At 39.4% G+C, this 21,086-nt stretch overlaps 2 protein-coding genes across 12 annotated transcripts in view; one reads left to right on the top strand and one right to left on the bottom strand.

Annotated features, from left to right (window-relative positions):
• Positions 1-21,086, bottom strand: part of gphnb (gephyrin b) — an 85,304-nt gene that overhangs the window by 3,588 nt on the left and 60,630 nt on the right. For 2 of the 11 annotated variants that reach the window (XM_016668500.1, XM_016668506.1), the window contains exons 9-20: positions 20,424-20,465; positions 18,500-18,574; positions 11,401-11,457; positions 7,868-7,910; positions 6,659-6,796; positions 4,616-4,708; positions 4,249-4,304; positions 3,123-3,242; positions 2,884-2,942; positions 2,109-2,262; positions 523-644; positions 46-148 (exon numbers count right to left, since the gene is read on the bottom strand). In XM_016668500.1, the coding sequence (XP_016523986.1) occupies positions 46-148; positions 523-644; positions 2,109-2,262; positions 2,884-2,942; positions 3,123-3,242; positions 4,249-4,304; positions 4,616-4,708; positions 6,659-6,796; positions 7,868-7,910; positions 11,401-11,457; positions 18,500-18,574; positions 20,424-20,465 (1,062 nt within the window). The remainder of the gene's footprint in view (positions 1-45; positions 149-522; positions 645-2,108; positions 2,263-2,883; positions 2,943-3,122; positions 3,243-4,248; positions 4,305-4,615; positions 4,709-6,658; positions 6,797-7,867; positions 7,911-11,400; positions 11,458-18,499; positions 18,575-20,423; positions 20,466-21,086) is intronic. The other 9 variants (XM_016668512.1, XM_007545462.2, XM_016668535.1 and 6 more) reach the window with 8 other exon arrangements.
• On the top strand, positions 11,464-18,493 carry LOC103133620 (red-sensitive opsin). The gene is made up of 2 exons (XM_007545451.2): positions 11,464-15,236; positions 15,558-18,493. The coding sequence occupies exons 1-2, from the start codon at positions 15,134-15,136 to the stop codon at positions 16,526-16,528; spliced, it is 1,074 nt and encodes a 357-aa protein (XP_007545513.1). The 5' UTR covers positions 11,464-15,133; the 3' UTR covers positions 16,529-18,493.

The following is a 21,086-nucleotide window of genomic DNA, read 5'->3' as shown; positions in this document are numbered from 1 at the left end:
TAGGTGTCAGTAAAACAGCATTATTACCCCCTCATGTAACTGTACCTTCTCTCCCATGGACACTCCTCCTGAGGTGATGATGACATCAGCACGGCTGATGCCTTCATTCAGAGCGTTCAAAAGGTCATCTGGGCTGCAAGGCATAAAACAGAGAAACAAAACATACACAAAAGCATTAACTACCAATTTATTTCAGAGAAAAGAAATAAAGTTACATGGAAAAAAAAATCTGTAATGCATATTACTTTTATATTTCATTATGTTACAGCATTACTGCAGAATATTTTTATGTTCTAAACTATGTAGTAGAAGATAGGAGGTTTAGATAACTAGACATATCGCTATTTATGTTGTCTTATCAAATTTTGTCTTCCTTTAACTTCACAATTATATGCATCTTTTTGCTGGTCTATCACACAGGATCAAAATTAAACATTTACTTACATAAATTGACAAAATCTGGAAAAATTTAAGGGGTATTTTATGAAAGAAGGCCTGGCACAGACTTAATGTGAACCTTACTTGTCCCCAACGATTCCCAGATTGATAGTGGGGTAGCCATGTTCCTGGATCGTGGCAAGCAGGGTGGAACGATTGCTGTCCCTAATTTTCCCAGGATGGAGATCATCCTCTGGGTTCAGCAGCTACCAAGAAGCAATGCAGCACAACATGACAGGGATCATGTTTTGTAATGGAAATTAACAAAGTGGATAAAGAAGCAAGTAGTTAACAGGGGGAGTATTTAACGACCCTTGCCGCGAATCCTTTTTGGTTACAAACATAAAGGCATGCTTTAGTATTTGCAGTGTGTGAAAGATAATTAGGTTCTGACTGAATAAAATGCCACAGCTGGTGAAAAATGTCTCACATAAAACTATAATACCATGTTTGCAATGGTCATATGTAATGGGATAACGAGAATTACTCTACACTCTAGTCATAGAGTTGCAAGTCTTGTTGGGACACACACATTAGCTGCAGATAACATAATTTGGTTCTGATATGATGAAACATGGAAAGTTAGTCACAGAAAAAGAACATTTATCTTTTTTTATGTAGAACACAGTGTCTGTTTAGATTAGATCAGCAAGACCCTTGTATGATATTTAATCAGTTAAAGTTTTCCCGTTTTAACACAATAAGGATGACCGAAATGTAATAAATGAAAAAGTGTACATATTGCTCTCTTCAAATTCAGAAATTAAAAAAATAAATTCTATTGTATTTTGCAGAATTACCTTTTAAACTGTATTACAGGGCCAAACATTTTGGGCATTCTTACTGGAAATTTGGCCCATTCCTCCTCAAACCTGGGGTAACTGGATTAGATCTGTATGCCGGCTTTGCCAACAGAGTTTCTATGGAACTGAGATCAGAGTTTTGTGACGTCCACTCCAAGACCTTAAGACACATCGTAACTATTTTGGCAGTATGATTAGGCCGACTGTCTATTTGGAAGATCCATTTGGGCTAAATGTCTTGAAACGTTGCTTCAGTGTTTCCACTTAATGCTCTTTCTTCATGGTACAATCTATTTGTGAGAAGTGCACCAGTCCCTCCTGCAGAAACACCCACATAACATGTCGCACGTAGGGCTTTAAAAATAGGATGGCGTTTCAAGCTGCCTCTCTTATAATCTTTAATGTCTTAATCTGACATTAAGCAAATATAAATCATTTTAGTATTCCTAACTGACCTGAAACAAGAAAAGTTTAATCGGATTTAATGATAAATAGTGAGGAGGGGGGGAAAAAAAAAAGCTATGTACCTCTTCATGCAGTGTGTCTATAAATATCAGCTTCACACGTCAGAATTAATTTTACTGCATTAATATTCAAGAATGTACTCAAAATATTGGTTGTAAAATTAGAATCGTTTTGTGAGTGAGTGCTGCAGAATAACATTAAATCTGAGCTCAACTTAATCCTCTTTTCTAACAGATAATCTGATGGGAAAAGCTGGTGAAGGAAATATGAAATCCATTTGCATAAAAATGTCAACATGGTTGTTTAATACCTGCTGATTTAAACCCAGAATGTGATTTTCTGTGAAGGTTGAAGGGCACACAAACTTTGGTCATAACTGAAACACCGATTATGCAGTTTTACCTCATTTCCCGTGGACATGATCGCCACAACAGGAAATTTCTGCACTTCCACCTCCGTGACCCCAACAGTGGCCAACAGGCCAATTTCAGAGGGCCCCATATGGGTGCCCTTCGCCAGCACGCACTCCCCACGCTTGATGTCGTGACCGATAGGCCTATGGAGATGCAAACACCGAATTAAAAAAAGCTGCAAAATCCCTGAATGATGTTGTAAGGCTGTTCTTACATTCTGTTAGAGACACGCTATGCATTTTAAGCATTTCTTTGGCCTCTGGCCGTAATTAGAATTAATGGATGTAAAGTAACAAGCTAGCAAAATGAACAGAAATCTGAGTGGGACAAATTCAGAAAGAGTTTTCTATGTTACCAAGCACTGTTGAGGTGAAAATCACCCCGAGTAATGTTTATTAATATTCTGCGCAGAAGATGAGAATTTACGAAGTGAGACACTTTTGAACAGGTCAAAGTAGAGAAATCATAAACACTGAAAAATGTGTGCGACTGTCTGGGTCTTTGCTCCACCAGAAGTTATTTCTCCAGGGGAAAAATCTTGAGTGTTTCAGCTGACAAGTTTCCTCAATTAGACTTCATTCCCTATTTGATTATGATAAAGTCCAGGTTACATAATAATTACACTGTAAATCTTGTTTATTAGGGTGCACCTTACGGTTGATAGGAATTCATTTTTTGTCGCATAGGCTTTTCTGTTTTAGGCAAACCCATAAATAAACAGCAAATGCAATCAGAACTTGAATTTTTTTCTGATTTTAACCAACCTGATGTCCTGTCCTGGACGGGCTTGTACTAGAATTCGAACCTCCAACTCCTCTGTTCCCTAAATAACAAATAAAATATCAGAAAAAAAAAATACTGTTAAGCTACTGAAGCAGTAATGGGCACCACGGTTTTCTGCCCAAGAACTGTCACTCACTGCCTGTAAAACCAAAATCATCTCTAGGCTTGGTAACATCTAGTTCTACATTTCACTGTTGTTGGCCTTTAACTTTACGCTTACATCCTCAGACTCGCGGAGGAGCTCGGTGTCTTCCACCTGGACGACAGCATCAGCACCGCAGGGGATAGGGGCGCCCGTCGTCACCCTCATCACCTGCCCAGGCATCACTGTGTGGGTGGGCTTCACATGCAAAGAGAAAGCAAATGAAATCACAACATGGGCAAGCAGAAGAACTGGACAACGGACAGAAAAGAACTTTTGAATTCCAAAAATGGCAAATCTTTTATATCATATACATCACTACCGTCAACAGTTGCTAACACACAGTAAAAAAAACAAAAAACATGAACTTTCCTTTTGATTACACCCTAAAACTTGTATTTTGAGTTATTTTACTCTGAGGAAAAAAAAGAAAAGAAAAAAAACTTTCACCCCAAGATAATAACTTTTTTTTTTTTTTATTATAAATAAAAGCACCTAAAAACTGTTAATTAGTGATCTATTAGCACGGGCTCATTCAGGGAACCATTCACACAATAATTGCTCATGTTTGTATGCTTAAAATGTAATTTTACAGAGGAAAAGATTAGTGTGAAGTCTAGGAGTTTTAAAGTTTAAAGTGGTGGTATTTAATGCGACACCTAGCATGGAGAGCAAAATAGACAAGTTTCGAAAAAGAACACTCCTTGATTATGGAGAAAACAGATTATTTTAACCTGCTTTTATCCACTGATCACAAAAGTCTAAAATGCTGTCTAGTCTTAAAAATAAATATTAGAATGTGGAATACAGTTTTTGTTACTTTCATAAAAATGTGTGAGTGAAGCCATGAGGAGTCAACAAAAAGGTGCGACTGCTTTCATACTCTTATGAAGCTATTACTGTCACATTTGTTGTGGGGAAAAAAAAGTACAAGTGTTCTTACTGCCTGATCAAAACATGTCAAGTATGAAAAATAAATAAAGCTGATAAAATCCAAAATCCAGCACGTCTACGAGCACACATTGTGTTAATGTCTAAGGTTTAGGTGTGTTTAGAGTTTATCCTGCATTTAGAGGGAAAATGTCTTACTATGCAGAAAATACTGATATGAAATGACAGCAAAGGCAAGAAATACGCGACAGAAGTCCAATATTTTATGTCCATGGACAGAATGTGAGGATGTTGTTGTGAAAGCGTGACAAACCTGCTCTCCAGCTTGGGATTCTCCGATGATGAAGCGATCACCTGGGCCATCAGCCGCTGGCGAATACAAGGTTTAAATAAATTAGACATGAGAGGAGATGAAAATATTTGATTGGTTTAGTCACTGAAATTGACTTTTATGTCAAGAAAGCGAAAACTGACAAATAAAATATCACATTAGCATGCTAAAAAGAAAATATTCCCCGTGTGAATGGATGGATCTTTTGGTAAATATCTATGTTTAATTTCTCATTTGGTGCATTTCAGGTGATTCTTACATAACATATAAAATGAGCAAAGTTTGAAAAAGATAGAAGATTTTGTGTCGAGAGAAGAACAGCCCATCAGAAATAATTTAACGTCCCTACCTCTCACAGCATATCCATCCTTTACTGAAGCAGGAAAGGGTGGAAGGTTGTCTTTGGCATAAACGTCCTGAGCCAGGACTCGACCCATCCCATCTGCGGAGGAGACAAAAGCAGAACACAGATGAGAGGTGAGGAGGAGAGGAAGATGGTGTCAGCTGCAGAGAAGCAGATGCATAAAGGGTGAGACGGTGCATCCGATTTAGGTGAACGCACAGAGCGACGTGTGTGAGGTTTTCGCGCTTCGGTTTTGTTACGTTGCTTCTGGTTGGAAGTCGCTAACTTTAATGACAGAGGATCAGAGACTCTCAAAACAAAAACAGCTCAATGAAAGAAAGAAACGCAGGAAAAGAAATCACAGTATGAGCGGGCGGAGTAAAAAAGATATCCAACAAAAATACCTTGAGAGGCTCCGTGGATAAATATAGCTCTTGTTTGAGCTTTATTGCTGCGATGATGTGGGTGTTTAATATGAAGGATCTAAGCTTTGATATCAACCCAGGAAAAAACAACAACAACAACAAAAAAAAAACATTATGCATGTACATGCAATGACGCCCACGGTCATGCAGATGCTAAACACCAGTTATAACACGGTGCTGTAAGTGATTCATCCCAGCTGCAGATGAGGACCTGCAAGGTTCTGTCCAAGTCTTTAGCAGCACTTCATCTGAGAAATTGTTTATTTTTTTCACATCTCCTTCCAAGCCGCCACTTAAACAGCCTGTTGGAAACATATGCCGAGGCTGAGCTGAGGTTAAAAATAGAACAGAGGTGACGTCGTGCTGCAGCAGTTTGATAAGATGCTCTTCCCCCCCCCTCAAAACATCTCTGATTATGAGTCCATCTTGCTTTTCGGTCAGGTGACGGCGAAGCACAAAGCAGCAAGCCGGAAAGCTAGAGTGCATTTTCTTGATTTTAAATTACAAACATAAACGGCATCGATAAAACGGTAAAAGAATACATTTCACACATTCACTCAGGCTGCTCCATATTCAGCAGAGGAGCTTCTCCAGATGCTGTCTCTATAAATATTTCATTTTCCCGATGCTACCTCCCTGCTGTCCTGTTCTCCGCTCCGCTCATGCAAATCCTGTAACTGAGTCGCACCTCATCATGAAACAAAACATATTTTTTAAACTTTGGGGTTGGTTTTGTCATCATTTAAGTGTGTTGAGGTCATTACTGCCAGAGGTGCTCGTCTCTATATTGTGTTTTTTTAAAGGTTGAGTCTGTGTTCTGCCCTCTGGCCCTCAGCTTGGCTCCATGTCACCCTTCACCAGTGCTCGGCCCGTTCCGCCAGAAGGATTACACGACCTTGTGCAGCTAAATGTGGACATTTGTGCAAGATAAGTCAAACGCGCAGAATGCAAAATCGCTCGTTATTAAAAACGTCTTTTACTTTATGAATAATATTCATCTGCTTTATTTACACAGCCTCTGTTAAAGACGGGAAGACAAACGTGCACAGTTGAAACCAGAAAAATACACAAAATAAAAAAGAAACATTTTTTTTCTCTCACTGTGAAGCTAAATCAGACCAAACTTCTCTTGTTTTAGCTTAGTTAGAATTAGCTAAATTATTTCTATTTGCTAAATGCTAAATTGTTCATTTTTTCCGAATTATACGTAGGTTATCAGACAGTATTCAATCAATAATGTTAACATTTATTTCATTCTTAAATTTTCTAAGTGTTAGTCCATTACAATTACCAAAAAAGATCTTTTACACATTGGCAGATCAACTTGTCATGCTGACTGTGTCCCACTGAAGTTTATGGCCCTGACGTTGCTGCTTGCAGCTATTTTTAGGTGAGGTTTGTTTGTTATGCACATGCCCTTGCAGCCAAGAAAATTTGTGTCATGGAGATTGACATTTTTCATGCATACAGAGACAGCTGATTCAGTGAGGTGTCCTCTCAGTGAAATGAGTTCGAGCTTAACATCCCAGCAGCCTTAAGGAACTGATGTTAACTAATGTGAAACAAAAAGAGGAGGATAATAGGAACAAAGTCTGACCTGGTTCAGAAGCGTCTGCCTCCTTACCTCTGTAGTTGATGATTTCAGTGCCCAGGACGGCGGTCATCTCCAGCACAGTAATGAAGGCCTTGTCCATGGAGGTAAGGGGGAAAGGGGACATGCGGTGCCTCCGGGCGACTTTTGTGATGTCCACTGCACTGTGACCTGCGGGTGAGACAAAGGTTGGACACACTGACATAAAGAAGTTGGCCAAAAAAAAAAAACAACTAAATATTCTTCTCCGGGTGTCACTCTACCATCACTTCTGTCATAACTTATAAACCTTTCCGAGGTCTTGTCTGCATTTTGGTCCAGCCTCAAACATACATGACAAGGTGTTCCTTCAAAGACATTAAGCTTAACCTTTTTAGCATTTCAGATCTTTATTTAGAAACTTTGAACGGTCTTTGGAAGTTGACAGCGCTCCGTTGGGACTCTGTCACACAAGAGTAAACGACGTCGGAAACAGGACCACTCCGGATCTCCAGAGGCAAACACACGCGTTACCTTTAAAAGTCTTCGCTTCCTTATTTTTAAAACAGACTTTTATCAGTTTGCGTAACTTGAGCTCGCAGCTGAAGCAGTACATGACAGATTGCAAAATGATTTGTGCATTTTGGGGGGCGGAGGGGAAGAAAGAGTCTGAAATATACAATTATATAAATAAATAAAAAAACAGTCACACTAACATAGGAGGATTGGATTAAGAAGATTTATTTTCTCCTCTGCGTGCAGGTGCATCTGTGCAAGAACACAATTTGAATGAGCAGAGGTTGGCAAGGCACACTGACATGTTTGTTTTCACATGCTGTGGAGCACAGCTGGATGATTCAGGTGCTCGATAGCAGCTGCGTTGATCTAATAATACCTCTCTAATAATTCCAAACGTAAAACGGAACAAAGCTGTGTGTAACTAATGCGTAATCTGCTTTCTTTCCCTCTGTCTTTATGTCTTCCTACCTCTCTCACCCCCTCTGCTTCTCTGCCTCCCAGTGAAGAATAGCCGCCACGCTTTGATTTCCCTTGACCTAATTTTCCTTCCTTTAAACATACACTTACGCTTCTGCAGCATATTCTTAAAGCTTAACATGAAGCTTAACAACTGCTGGCACACACATGGATGCATAAGCATAAGACAGCAGCCACACACAGAAAAAAACACACACACACACACACACTTGAATCTATTTATGAGCTTGGCAGAGCAGACGGTAGAAGAAAGTAGTTAGAACTCACTTGATCTTAGGATATTTTCTTTGCTGCTGCATCGTGACTGCACCTGAAGGTGGATAGAGACAACGGGGGAGCGGAGAGAAAGAGAAACAACAAAGGTGGTAATTTTTGAAATGAAGTCACACGAAATAAACCAAAGTTGATCTTTTGAAACGGTCGAGGTGACAAGCTGGTCGTACAACATTCAGAAGCACTAGCAAAAGCTGCTTCACAAAACACTGTGCTCTTTGTTCAGCTTAGGGGAGATGGCTGCATCTCCTGCTTTACGTTTCAAACATTTAAACTAACAGCACAAGTGGTAGTCACAGATAAATGCGCTCACATGTCACGCTGTCGTTAGAGAGCAGAGGACTGTACGGACAAATGCGACGACATACAGAGTGACGATAATCACATCACACACAAAAATAAAATCATATCATAAAAGATGTTAGAACTGTGCTTGATTGACTTTGACATTGAATGCAGTGAAAATGCTGTGCCGAGTATTGATCAGCTGTTCAGATGTGGCGCGGGATGGAAAGATTTCTCTGGGAATCTTGGATGCTGAGTGGGAGCTGCTTCTCGTAACTCTATGGTGAAGTGGGGAGGAGAGCAGAGATGGATAAAATTAGGCGAGTTTCCAGCAAAACACACGAAACCATTTTTTTGTAGCAAATATCACGATGCCGATGTAATTATAACCCTGGTCTTATGGATTTGTTCTGGAAAATGGCAACTTTGGAGTTTTTTTGATCTGAACCGAAATGAAGAACATTCTCTTCGACTGTAGAAACTACATAGAAAGCAGATATTAGCAACAGCTTTAAAACTATGACCCCTTATTTGGGAGAAGTTTGCTCTCAAGTATGATTAAATTGACCCTTTTCCTAAAGAAGCACTGCTAGTGTGGAGGATTTAGAGACAACTAGTGGAAAGGTCACAGATGGCAGCTAAATAAGTACCTGCTTACACAATATTCTACGTGAATTATACGCCAGAACTGAGAAAGGATGTAGTTTTACTCTAAAACACGTTAGAGTCCCTTTTTAAAATTCCCGTGCTGCCACTAGACGCAAGGAGGTTCATTAAAGATACATGTTTAAATACACAGCATAAAAATGTATTTTTTCTCCACTCTCTAACATTTAGCATTAGTAAAATGATTTGTGAGAATTTTTAACTTCAGTTTTCCTCAAAGTCGCCACGCCTCCTTTGTATTTGGTAGGTTTGGCTTTGAACTATATGACTTGTATCAAACATGTTCTGCAGGCTGACTTGCTCACACACATTTGTTTGGCTCTGATCACAAATTTTCTATAGGGCTTCAATCGAGGGTTAGTGGTCGTCACTACAAAACATTGACTTTACCGTCTTTAGACAGTTTGTAAGTAAAGCAAACTAGTTTGTGATGTGCTCCAGTCCCTGAATGGCTGGAATAGAGTTCTCAGGACTACAAGGCTTTTTCCTTTATGTGTAATAATGTTCATACTGACCTAAAATCTGATTTAATGTCATATACAGTAAAAAAGGCAGCTTTTTGTACAGGATATCCTGTTACTGCATTTATTCTTGACTAGGTTTATTGACTAGTATTATTCAAACATGCTTTAAAGGGAAAGATTAAATCACATCACAGGTCTTCAAATAATGAAACCTATACAAAGAAAAAAATGGTTTTATAAAATATTTGACTAATTCATTACAGTTGTGTTCATAAGCAGATCACTGAAAACAAAAATTTAACAAATGTATTGAAATGTTTCTCATTATTAATATGTGGAGTGGTATTTGGACAGCACTCTAATGATACAACAGCAACCTTTTCTATTTCACAAGTAACCAATTCACACTTTGCAGAACTCATAAAATCTGTACTTAAGTGCAAAGAGAAAGATCACAGTTGCAAATGCCATCAATATTTCCAATCTTATTCTGCAAGTCCACCTTCAGAATCAAGTAGAAGCAGTGCAATGTTAAGATCCTGAAATACATTTCTTAAATTTGGTGCACTGGTAAGATTCTGAAATTGTATTTTTAAAATATTTTAAGATCTTATCAATGCAACAAAGTTTTAAAATGATCTGTAGTGGTTAACAAGTTTAAAAAATGTTGTGCATTGGTGGGATTTATTAAAACCCTGGAGCACAATTTGAAAAAAAGAAAAAAGAAAAAAAGGACAAGGTTTTGTTAATGCAACACATTTAAAAAAAATTATCTCTCATAATTGTATGCGATAAGAATATCGTAAATGTGGTGAAGTGGTATCTTCCTCCAGCATCCTTTTAAAAATATTATGAACTCATAGGACTCTGATACACAACTTAAAATCTTGAGTTTATGAAATATATAAAAAGTGGTGCATGATCAGCATGTTGCTGCTTAATTCTGCATGTAGGATGTTTTCTTATGCTTTTGGGATCTCAGTCATGGGGGTAAAGAAATACAAGAAGAACAACGACAGAGTGCTCTTAATTGACCCACAGCATTCACATTTTTTGAGATTATCTTTTATTTTCCTTAATGAATGCAGGTCAAATTAAAGAACAAACTAAAGGCACGTCAGTCTCAAACTTTAACATTCAGTGGCGTCAGCTGAAACTGCCTTGTTTGCAGTCATTATCCGTTTTGTCCCAACATGCCCTTCACTCACTCTGGGATCTCTCTAAGTCATCCCTTCCATCTCAATGGCTTCTGTGACCTTTAATCATTAAAAAAAAAAACAAAAAAAACAAGCTGGGTGCGGGTGGCGTGTGATGTATGGAGAACTGAGACACCCATGGCGAAGGTGAAGGTCTCTCTCTAATCACCTACCCGCCCCTTGCTGTCTCCTCCCCTCCCTAAGCTGATACTGCAACACCAAACAGCCAAGGTGAGAGGGTGGAGAATAGGTGGTGGGGAGTGATGGAGAGTGAAAAAGACAGGAAAGGTGAGGTTGATAGCCAAAGGAGGCGAGGAACGATGGCGATCAGCATGATGTGATCCCGCAGCCCGGAAACAAACAAACAAACAATTTAAAAAATGGGACAGACTTTTCTAAATTACAGAGCTGCGACATAGCAGAGGGAAGAAAAAACAAAACAAAAAACAAAACTAAACAAAAACAGTAAAGACCAATAAAGCGGTCTCAATGGCAACTACTTAACAGACATCCAGCACACCAGACAAAAACTACTGAAAGCAGACCACGTTAACCGGAGAGACAGAAACAGAGATAGCCAGGCAGATGAGGGAAGAGAGGGAGAGATGGGAGAGAAACGACAAAAGACGGAGAGGATAAGAATCCTGACAGAGTGAGTGAGGGAATAACAAGACAAAGAGTGACGGGAGTAAACGAAGGACAGGCCGAGAACAAGAAACAGACGATTTAGAAAGTGAGAACAGTGAGTGATAGCCAGAGAAACAGCTAGGCAAGCGAGGGGGAAAGAGGGAGGGAAAGAGGGCGGGGAGGAGGGTTTGGGGGGGCAAAGAGCAGGGCATTTGATTTGCGCGCTCCTGCGAGGAGGGTTGAGGGAAGGGGAGAGAGGAGGGGAACGGGGAGGGGGCGGGATAGTTACTCGAGAGCTGAAGGTCCTCCTGCGATCATCTTTAAGCACCTCCAACCTACAATGGAGCTATAGTGGAGATAAAGCATTGAATCACAGGCATCAGTGCATCTGTCCCAGCAACCACAACAGCACAGTCAGACATGGCAAACAGACGGACGGGAGGAACAAACACACAGACGGGTATCCACCACGACAAGCAACCCTGGCAGGTGCAGCAATGAGAGGGCTTAGAAAGAGAGAGAGGGGGTAAAAAAAAAAGAAAGAAAAAAATTGGGGGATTTTTATATGGCCTCATTGAAGACTCTCCAATGGCGATCAGTAAAAGCTTGCAGAATTTGGACTTTATTAACCCTGCATCCTTTAAGTTATGTTTGTGCTGTTTTTTGTTTATTCCCATTTGGTTCATTCAAGTCTGAGAAGCTGTTAAGTGTAAATTACTCTCTGGTCTCCAAGTGTGTGTGTGTGTTTTTCTTTTCTTTTTTTTTGCGTGAGAACAAATTTGAGCTTAGTAAATTATTGCTCTGTAGTGATTTTATTCCTTGAAGGTCCATTAATCCAAATGAAGAGATTGCTATCAAGCTGACTAACTCTCTACTCAGCGTTCAGTTAATTGTAAATATATCAGTTTAGACCGTGATAATTGTGGGTTTGATTTTGGCCTTGCTCTTGAGAAGGATTTTAGTATTGCATTATTTATGTGGTTATGTATCAAAAATGGAAAGGTTTAAACTCAAATTACTACTTTTTAGTAATTTGAGTTTTCAGTGTACATAGCTTTTAAATAACTTTATCCCTTCTTAAGTATAGCTTTCAATTGTGATAAAAAAAAATTTTTGATTCAAAGACTCATTAAATCAGAAAAATATAGGTATCCAATATTCAACATTGAGCTTTATGCAACTTTATAGGTTTGATGCATTTCATATGTTTTGTATTCTGCTGCTGAATAACCTGGAAGCCAGTCATCAGTAATGTAAATTTTTGGACGTCATTAAAGACATAATGACTAATTTTTTCTACCTTGTGTAAGAATGATCTAAAGTCACACTATCTTCTCACTTTTACTACCATCTGCTTTTCCTTTGACTTATATTTGGTCCTTTTTGTCCAGGAAGCATACAGTGTCAGCATTCTTCCTCTGGCACTCTATTTTGTAATTAATAAACTTGGATCTGGGTCATTTTGCTATTCCTGGTCGCCCAGTTTTTTTTATTTATTTGTCATGCAAATCACTAGGATTTTTGCATGAAGTGACTCTTGATAATGTCCATCAAATTTCAGGGTTTCAGATACCAGGGCCCTGATCTTTTTCTAACATCTTGTGTGAACACAAATAAACTGGAATCTTCCACACATGCAGATTTGCACAGCGGCTTTGCAGATTATTGGCATCCCTAGCAAAACGTGTGCTTTAAATACATGCATATCTTATTACAAGACTATAATCTCAAACAGTTGCACAAAAAGCGTCTTTAGAGAAATTTTAAGATCATATATTAAGTCCTATTTTTTTGTGGGGTTTCTGGTCCTCATCAAGTGTCTCAAATCCAGTTCTAAACTTTAATAATTCTTCCTTTAGGTTAGTTTAGTGATGCATCTATGTTCTTATTGCATTTCCTGACTTATCAAATCAGCAAAAAATTTGTTTCTGCATTAATTACATCCTGTGCAAACTCCTGTTTTAGCTCCTCGTCCCATAAATCAGATACGACATCAGCATCACATCCATCCCTCATCCCTACACTGTGCACCGAACAGGGAGAACTCCATTCCCTATTGGATAAGCATGCAAAAAGCAATAGAAAATTAACTAAATTTTAACCTTTTATTTATGCACTATATCAAAATCTGCTACAACAAAAAACAAAAAAAAGATTCCTACTGCAATTAAAAAAATAGGTGTATTTTAAGGCAGACAATGCGATTGATGCATATTAATTTTACATCACTGACTGAAGATTCCATGCATTTATAATTGTTTTATTAATGTTGAGCTCTTTTTGTGCTTGATTTCAAGTCCTTTTCAGGGGACTCATATTAGAAACCCATGGAAATTTGCAAGGCAATAGGATTTGTGCTAGAACTGCCCATATAATATACTAAAAAAGAGCAATAGGGAAATGCAAGAAAAAACAAAAAAACACAAGATCTATGGCAGCTAAAAGCAGCTACAGCAAGACACAGATCGAGCCTGAACACAGGTAAAAGCACAAACAATGTGACAATCAAAAACTAGGCCTAAAAGCAGTGAAAATGCAGAATTTAAAAAAAATATGTGATCGAAGATGAAGAATCGCATAAGAATCTCCCTACCTTGCTGGTCTCTTTAAGCACATCACAACAATAAGAATAAAAGCTACCTTCTATCTTCCAGTTTCGCATAAGCCTTATAGTAATAGACCATCTGATTTACAGAATACAACTAAAATCTCCACAGCAAGTTTAAAAAAAAAAAAAAAGCTTATTATGGGGGCACAAAAACAAACCAAAACAACAAAAGTAGAACAAAACATTTTGGTGCAGAAGATGGCACCATCAGTAAGCCATAGGCAAAGACAGTTTGCAAATGGATATGAGTGCGCTGGAGGAGGGACAAGTAGATGTGTGGGGAAGTGAGGAGAATATGAGAAATGTGGGTGCAAAAGCAGATTTGTCTGTTTTTTTATATATATATATATATTCACTGTGAGAAGAAAGAGGAGAGGTGTTTTAGTTGGCTTTGGTCGCCTCTGCCCCCCTGGGATCAAGCCGAGGGCAAAATGCTAAAAAGGGGGCATGGAGTCAGATTGGGAGAGGGTCTGGCAAAATGACACAAAGTTAATGCAAAAAAAGCTCCAGTCTGGAGAGAGGAGGAATGAGTAAAGGTGTAGTAATGATGCTTTTTACCACCCACATCGCTCCTCTGTTAATTCTAGTTCTTACAGTGTAGTGAAACAGTCATTGCCCAATTACAGATTTCTTCTCTTCTCACTACCCCCTCCTCACACTTAAATGTTTCAGATAATCAATCACATGTTGATATTGATTAAAGACAAAACAATTTTCAAAGCTGTCTGAACCAGTCTGGCCATCAGTGAAAAAGTAATTACCCCCGAAATCTAATAGTCTCTTTAAGGTCTTAGCACACTGTTTAAACTGGATTTAATTACAGACTTTGACTAGGATTTATATCGTTCTGTTTACATTTTTAGTGGAGTTGGTGGCGTGCAGTGGGTCCAGTAGGAGGGGTTTTGATGTTCTTCACATGGTTTTGAATCAGTTATGCAAAGCAACTTTATCTGAAGCAGGAGTAACGCACAAATCCAGAGACTTGAAGATGGGGACCAGTTAGTGCAAGCTCTCAGACAAGATGGTGACACACAATCAGATCCTTGAGCTTTTCTGATTATCCGGTGCTAGAAGAGCTTATTTACATCTGTCTCAGAGATCTCTCGTCCAGGCAGGGGTTCTGAGGAGAGTAAGGTAGGTGGTGCAGGTTGAGTTTTTGTGTCAGGGTGAAATGCGGAGAAGTTTGAGGGATGTGTGGCTTTTCAGACCTACGGTAGAAGCCGCTGTGGTCGCATGCCAGGGTTCCGCTCCGGATGGGGGGAAGGGCTTCGTTAGTTGGTTTTAAAGTAATCCCATCCGAGGTCAGTGAACTGCAGGTGTATAAGCTAAAGTATGAGGATAAGCACCGCACAAATCCACAAGGTTACAAGCCAGAGGAAGATCAAGCAGCTCAGATTGTCTTTCCAAGATCAGGATGGCAGAAGATTGGGGAAAGCAGGCGTTTGCTCCCTGGAAGAACAATAAAGAAACTACAAGGGGATTTGCTTTCACATACACAAACAGCAATCATACAAGAGGTATGCTTTTAATTTGGAACCAATTTGGGTTAAAATTAGTGTTATCAGAGATTAAATTAATATTTTAAACATCTGTGGAAGAGTTTGTACAGTTTTACAATCTGCAGTGTAAGCAGAATAACATATGTTGTAATTTGTGCAGTGATATTTAAAGTGTCTGCTGGCACAAAGTAAACTTTAGTGAAGTGTTTGAAATTGTATTTATTAGTTGACTTCGATTTGAAGACAAACTAATTAATCTGCATTTACACAATATTTTCCTTGCATGCCAGTAAGTAATATGATTGTTGAAGACTCCAAGATGTGAACTTGTGCTTCCAGATCCGTTTGAGGGACCAAACTACCACATTGCTCCCCGATGGGTTTACAACATCACAACAGTCTGGATGTGTTTTGTGGTCGTCTTATCAGTCTTCACAAATGGTCTGGTCTTGGTAGCCACGGCAAGGTTCAAGAAACTCCGTCATCCCCTGAACTGGATCTTAGTCAACCTTGCCATTGCCGATCTCGGAGAGACGGTCTTTGCCAGCACCATCAGCGTGTGCAACCAGTTTTTTGGATATTTTATTTTGGGACATCCAATGTGCGTCTTTGAAGGCTACGTTGTCTCGACTTGTGGTATTGCTGCTCTTTGGTCCCTGACTGTCATCTCTTGGGAGAGATGGATTGTTGTATGCAAACCTTTTGGAAATACCAAGTTTGATGCCAAATGGGCGACAGCTGGGATCGTGTTCTCCTGGGTCTGGTCGGCAGTGTGGTGTGCTCCTCCCGTCTTTGGATGGAGCAGGTACTGGCCCCATGGGTTGAAAACGTCCTGTGGACCCGATGTGTTCAGTGGAAGTGAGGACCCCGATGTCAAGTCCTACATGATTGTCCTCATGATTACATGCTGCGTCACTCCTCTGGCTGTCATCGTCTTGTGCTACCTGGCAGTGTGGTTGGCCATCCATGACATTGCTATGCAGCAGAAGGAATGCGAGTCGACCCAGAACGCCCAGAAGGAAGTATCTAGGATGGTTGTTGTCATGATCTTGGCTTTTTGTGTATGTTGGGGACCTTACGCCTTTTTTGCTTGCTTTGCCGCAGCCAACCCCGGATATGCCTTCCACCCGTTAGCTGCTGCCATACCTGCATACTTTGCCAAAAGTGCCACCATCTACAACCCGGTCATCTATGTCTTCATGAACCGACAGTTCCGCACATGTATCATGCGGCTTTTTGGGAAAGAGGTGGACGATGGCTCTGAAGTGTCCACCTCAAAGACAGAGGTCTCCTCTGTGGCTCCTGAATAAACCTTCATATCCTCTGTTTTTTATTTTATTTTTTTTATAATTTTACCTGTATGTAAAATATAATTTGTTTTATTTTAAAAGCTTAAATGTGAAGGTTTTGTGTGTCAATGCATGAAATGAACTTTAAGTAATTATTTTAAGAACTCATGGATGTGTTAATGCAGTAATTTTGGTAAGTCAACTATTCACCAATACTCCCTGTTGTCTGTATTTGTGACTAACAGCTTTTAATGTGGTTCACTGGAGTCCTGAAGCCTTAGAAATGGTTTTGTAACCATTTTGATGGCACCTTTTGGGCGTCAATGACTACTTTGTTTCTCATCTGTGTTTGAATTTATTCCAGATCTGTGCTGTTTAAGAATTGCTTTGCCTGCTATGTGATGTCAGACAGGTTCTATCTGAGTGATTTATTTAAAACATTGGTCTTAATGGGCTGAAACATTTAAATGTGACAATACATCAACACAGAAGAAATCTGTAAGGTGGAAAACAACAGCACGGAATATCTCATGTACTTGGCACAAAAACACCCCCTACTCAAACAAAACAGCATCAGGCAATAATCAAGCCGTACAAAAGATCAGACGAACGATGAATGAAAAAGAATGAGTGCTGGTGCAGATCTGGAGAAAGAGGCAATGATTCGGAGAACTGTTGTTGATCAGAGGAGGTGGTAGCACAAATGTGGACTTTACAACTCAGTAATGATGAAATTAGATGTTGCTATGCGTCTCACCACAGTACATATTCCATTTACAGCTGAGTCAAATTATTGGGGTAGCAAGTTTTAGATGCTTTTGCTCCAAAAATTAAATCAAATCAATATATAATCATTGACAACACATTTATCTACCAGCCTTTGTACTTAGGCCGTGTTACTACATTGTAAGACAATTTAGTTATCCTAAATTTGACCAGATTGACAAAATTAATTCTTAGGAGTTGAAAACGGTAGTCAAATTACAGTTATATGCAATTACATAATTTGGAAATTTAACAAATTTTGTCTTGTTAAAACAACAGAATACAAAAGATTATATTAAAGTTTTATGTGATAGACCAACACAAGAATTGTGAAGTGGAAAAAAAGACATTTTGTTTTTTTTCCCTTCCTTTAAACTTGATAAGTGTGGTGTTAATGTGTATTTAACCATCTGGACTGTCCTGGCCCTAAATAAATCCCTTTGCCCCCAATTGCCTCTAGAAGTCATTGAAATAGAAAATAGAGTCTACCTGCATGTCATTTAATGACAGTATAAAGACAACTCTTTTACAAAGGCCTCAGAGTTCAGCTTTAGAAAATTAGTGAACAAAAACAGAGAGATGAAGCTGCAAAACTAGCAACATGGCTGTCCACCTAAACTGACAGACAGGGTAAGAACATCTCATTGACCCGTTGTAACTCTGGAGCAGTACTATCCTGGGGAAAACGGATGGAAATAAATACAGGGCCCTACTGCAAGCAAGCATGTTAAGATACTGCGAAACACTTAGAGATTCACTTTACAGTACAACTCTGACGCTAACCATATAGACAGAGCTGCAATGGAACCGTTTAGATGAAATAAATCCAAATAAAAATCTTTAGCAAGCTTTAAAAACAGATATTTTTGATGCTCTCTATTTGATTTCAGTGAGATTTTACAGACAAGCAAAATTATACTTTGTGGAGGTCTATCACATATAATCTAATCTCACAGTTGTAGCATAAGAAGATAAAAGAGTTTTGTGTGTTTTTACAATGTGATCTAGGCCTCATTTGACTGTAAAATTAATACAACGCTCCCGTGAAACATGGTAAACCAAACTGAAGCCCAGTGGGATTAAAAAGCCCCTTTCTCTTACTGCCTCTCTGCCTGTGTGTGTGAGTGGCAATGCGTGTCACTTGTGTTAGGTGGTCAGGTGCTCTGTGGGAAGCCAATGGCCTGCATGCCAGTAAATAAGAAGTTGCTAGAAGGTTAGCAGGTTTACCTGGTCCAAGGTAGAGTACCTTGACTTGAGCGTGATGACCTCATCCAGGTGAGCCCTGAATTCTCTCCGTGAGGCCTGGGGGAAGCCACAGGATAGTCACTCATCTTTCAAACCACACACACGCACACGCACACACACACACACACACGCACACACGCATACACTGCTAAGCTAGAAAAGGCATGCACACCCACTCGGACATAAAATATCAGTTAGTGGTGCCTTTGGATTATCCAGACATTTCCAGCCACAGTCTGGTCAAACAACGCACAAAACGGGCTGCACTGACTCTTCAGTCAGACCAAATAAAAATTCAAAGAGTCAAATATCTCACCTAAACCTCCAAAAACACAACAGAACCGCACCGGCTCAGTGGATTTAAAGCAGTTCTAGCAGAGAATGTGATCACATATCTCAGAGTATGAGATAAAACAGACACTAATCTATTATTAACATAGACACTACCAAAGACCTCTCTATGGAGAAATAAAGTAATGAAAAAATTATGGTTTTACTAAAATATCAGTCAAATTATGCTCGAGATTAAAAAGATCTCAGTTTTAGTGAGGCTTAGTGACTTTAACATAGTCATTTAAGTCCTGTCACATAAAATAAACAAAGGTACTTAAAATCAACCAGTTTCTATCTATGTGGGGCGACTGTTCAAATAAATGACTCAGTTCACTCAGCTGGACTTTCTCGGATAGGTTAACATTATAAATTCAACAAAATTGGATTATATGCTCATTTGAACTGATATGGGCTGCATTTAATTTAATCTGACTGTATTATAAGTTTGTGTTGGACTAAAAAAAATTGGACTGAACTTTATTTGCTATAACTGGGTCTGAATTGGACCAGTTTCTCTTGGCTCTATACAAATAAACTGCTTTCAACTGAACTGAATGACTGTATTTATTAACATCGCCCTTTTGACGTTAAGAAAGGTTCGTCAGTGCCATCACACTGGAGACAAGCGGGCAGATATATATATATATATATAATTAATGTATAGCTAACTGCTAGCTGGCTAACATTAGGCTTCTGGAATTGCATATTGGAAATTCATGATCTTTCTACCCTTGAAAAAGATGTACTTGAATAAATAAATTCCTAAATTCATGACTTTAAGCTGTTGATAATTCTGAATGCATGTTTTTTTTTAATTAATATGAAAAAAAGCTACATTTTTGGAGTTTGTGGGGATTTTTAAGGTAGTTTTGGTATTTCAGAAAAACTTGATATAAACGGGGCATCTTTAGCCACATGTGGTGGAAACTAAATGTCTTGTTTTTTATTTGGAGCTTTCTCAGATACAATTATTTAATGAATTTATAACATCCTCCCCATTTTACTCATTCCAACTGAGCTCATGTCTCTATTATTACATCTACAGACCAGAATCACTGGACTATTACCAAGGTAACAAAGGAAAACATCAGAGCTGTGAAAGCTGTTAATCAGCCTTTTATGTGCTGATGTTTATGTGAAGCCCTGTATGTGCAGCAGAGGAAGAGAAATGCACACTGTGCAAGCAATATCACTTACATTCAGATACACAAAACAAGCATCTTTCAACTGTGCTGAGGTTGAAAGATCAGTTAAGCAAATGTATAGTGATGAAAGTTTAGTTATTTGGCTGGGTCTGAAAGGATGGAGACAAGTTAAGAGCTAGAAACAGAATGTTCACCAGAACACCAGAAGACAAGATCCACAATGAAACAGCAACGACAGATGCACAAACACAGAGGGACAACCGAAAAGAAAAAGAAAAATGCAGAGGAGCAGCAGGCAGCACGAAACGGACACGCAGAAACACATGACGGAAACAACAGGGAGACGGGGATTCAAAGGTGCTGCAGGAGGAGGAGGAAGCATCGACTGATGCCACGGTTACGATGCATCACAACACATGCAGGAGTACCTCAGCAATGCTTAGGGTGGATGAACAGGAGGGAAGCCGCGCCTGGTGCCGCGAGAGAGAAAGGAGGGGAGAAGAGAAGAGGTTTAACAGAGCCAAAAGCCGGGCTGAGCAGGGGACAGAGGCAGACAGAGACTGACAGGGGGAGCCCTCTGTCATTCAGGACGTCTAGGTCACAGGTCTCTGTGTGACTATCGTAGATGGGCCGAGGCAGCCAAGGACGGGGTGGACATGGGAGGACAAGACGGGACAGGAAAGCACAAGAAAGGTCAGGACAGCAGGTAGGAGTCTCACTGGGATTCATTCTTCACCAGATCAACTGGAGCAGAGGTTCCACACAGGATAGTCAAACAGTTCAGACACCATCTCATTTCGTTTCCTGGCATGAACAGATCAGCGCTTATGCTTCACATATTAAATAACAAGGTGGCCTGAATTACACGGAAGTTCCGGTTAAGTAATTTTTTGGGTTGTACTGAACAGTTAAATTGTAGAGCGGATCAGATCGTTTGCGTTTATCAGTTACAGTTATTTTCTTTCTCATCTGTTTCTAGGAAAATTCATCACTGAATCAAAGACAGCTGCTGTTCTGCTTTTTCTCCACATGCTAGTTTGTGAAAAAAGAAAAAAAAACAAACATCAAAACAAAAATGGCACAGGGACACT

This window comes from Poecilia formosa, unplaced genomic scaffold, assembly GCF_000485575.1.
Source record: "Poecilia formosa unplaced genomic scaffold, Poecilia_formosa-5.1.2 Scaffold1, whole genome shotgun sequence".
Classification (NCBI taxonomy): domain Eukaryota; kingdom Metazoa; phylum Chordata; class Actinopteri; order Cyprinodontiformes; family Poeciliidae; genus Poecilia; species Poecilia formosa.
The sequence above is the reverse complement of the archived record's forward strand: the minus strand, read 5'-3'. Positions and strand labels throughout refer to the sequence as shown.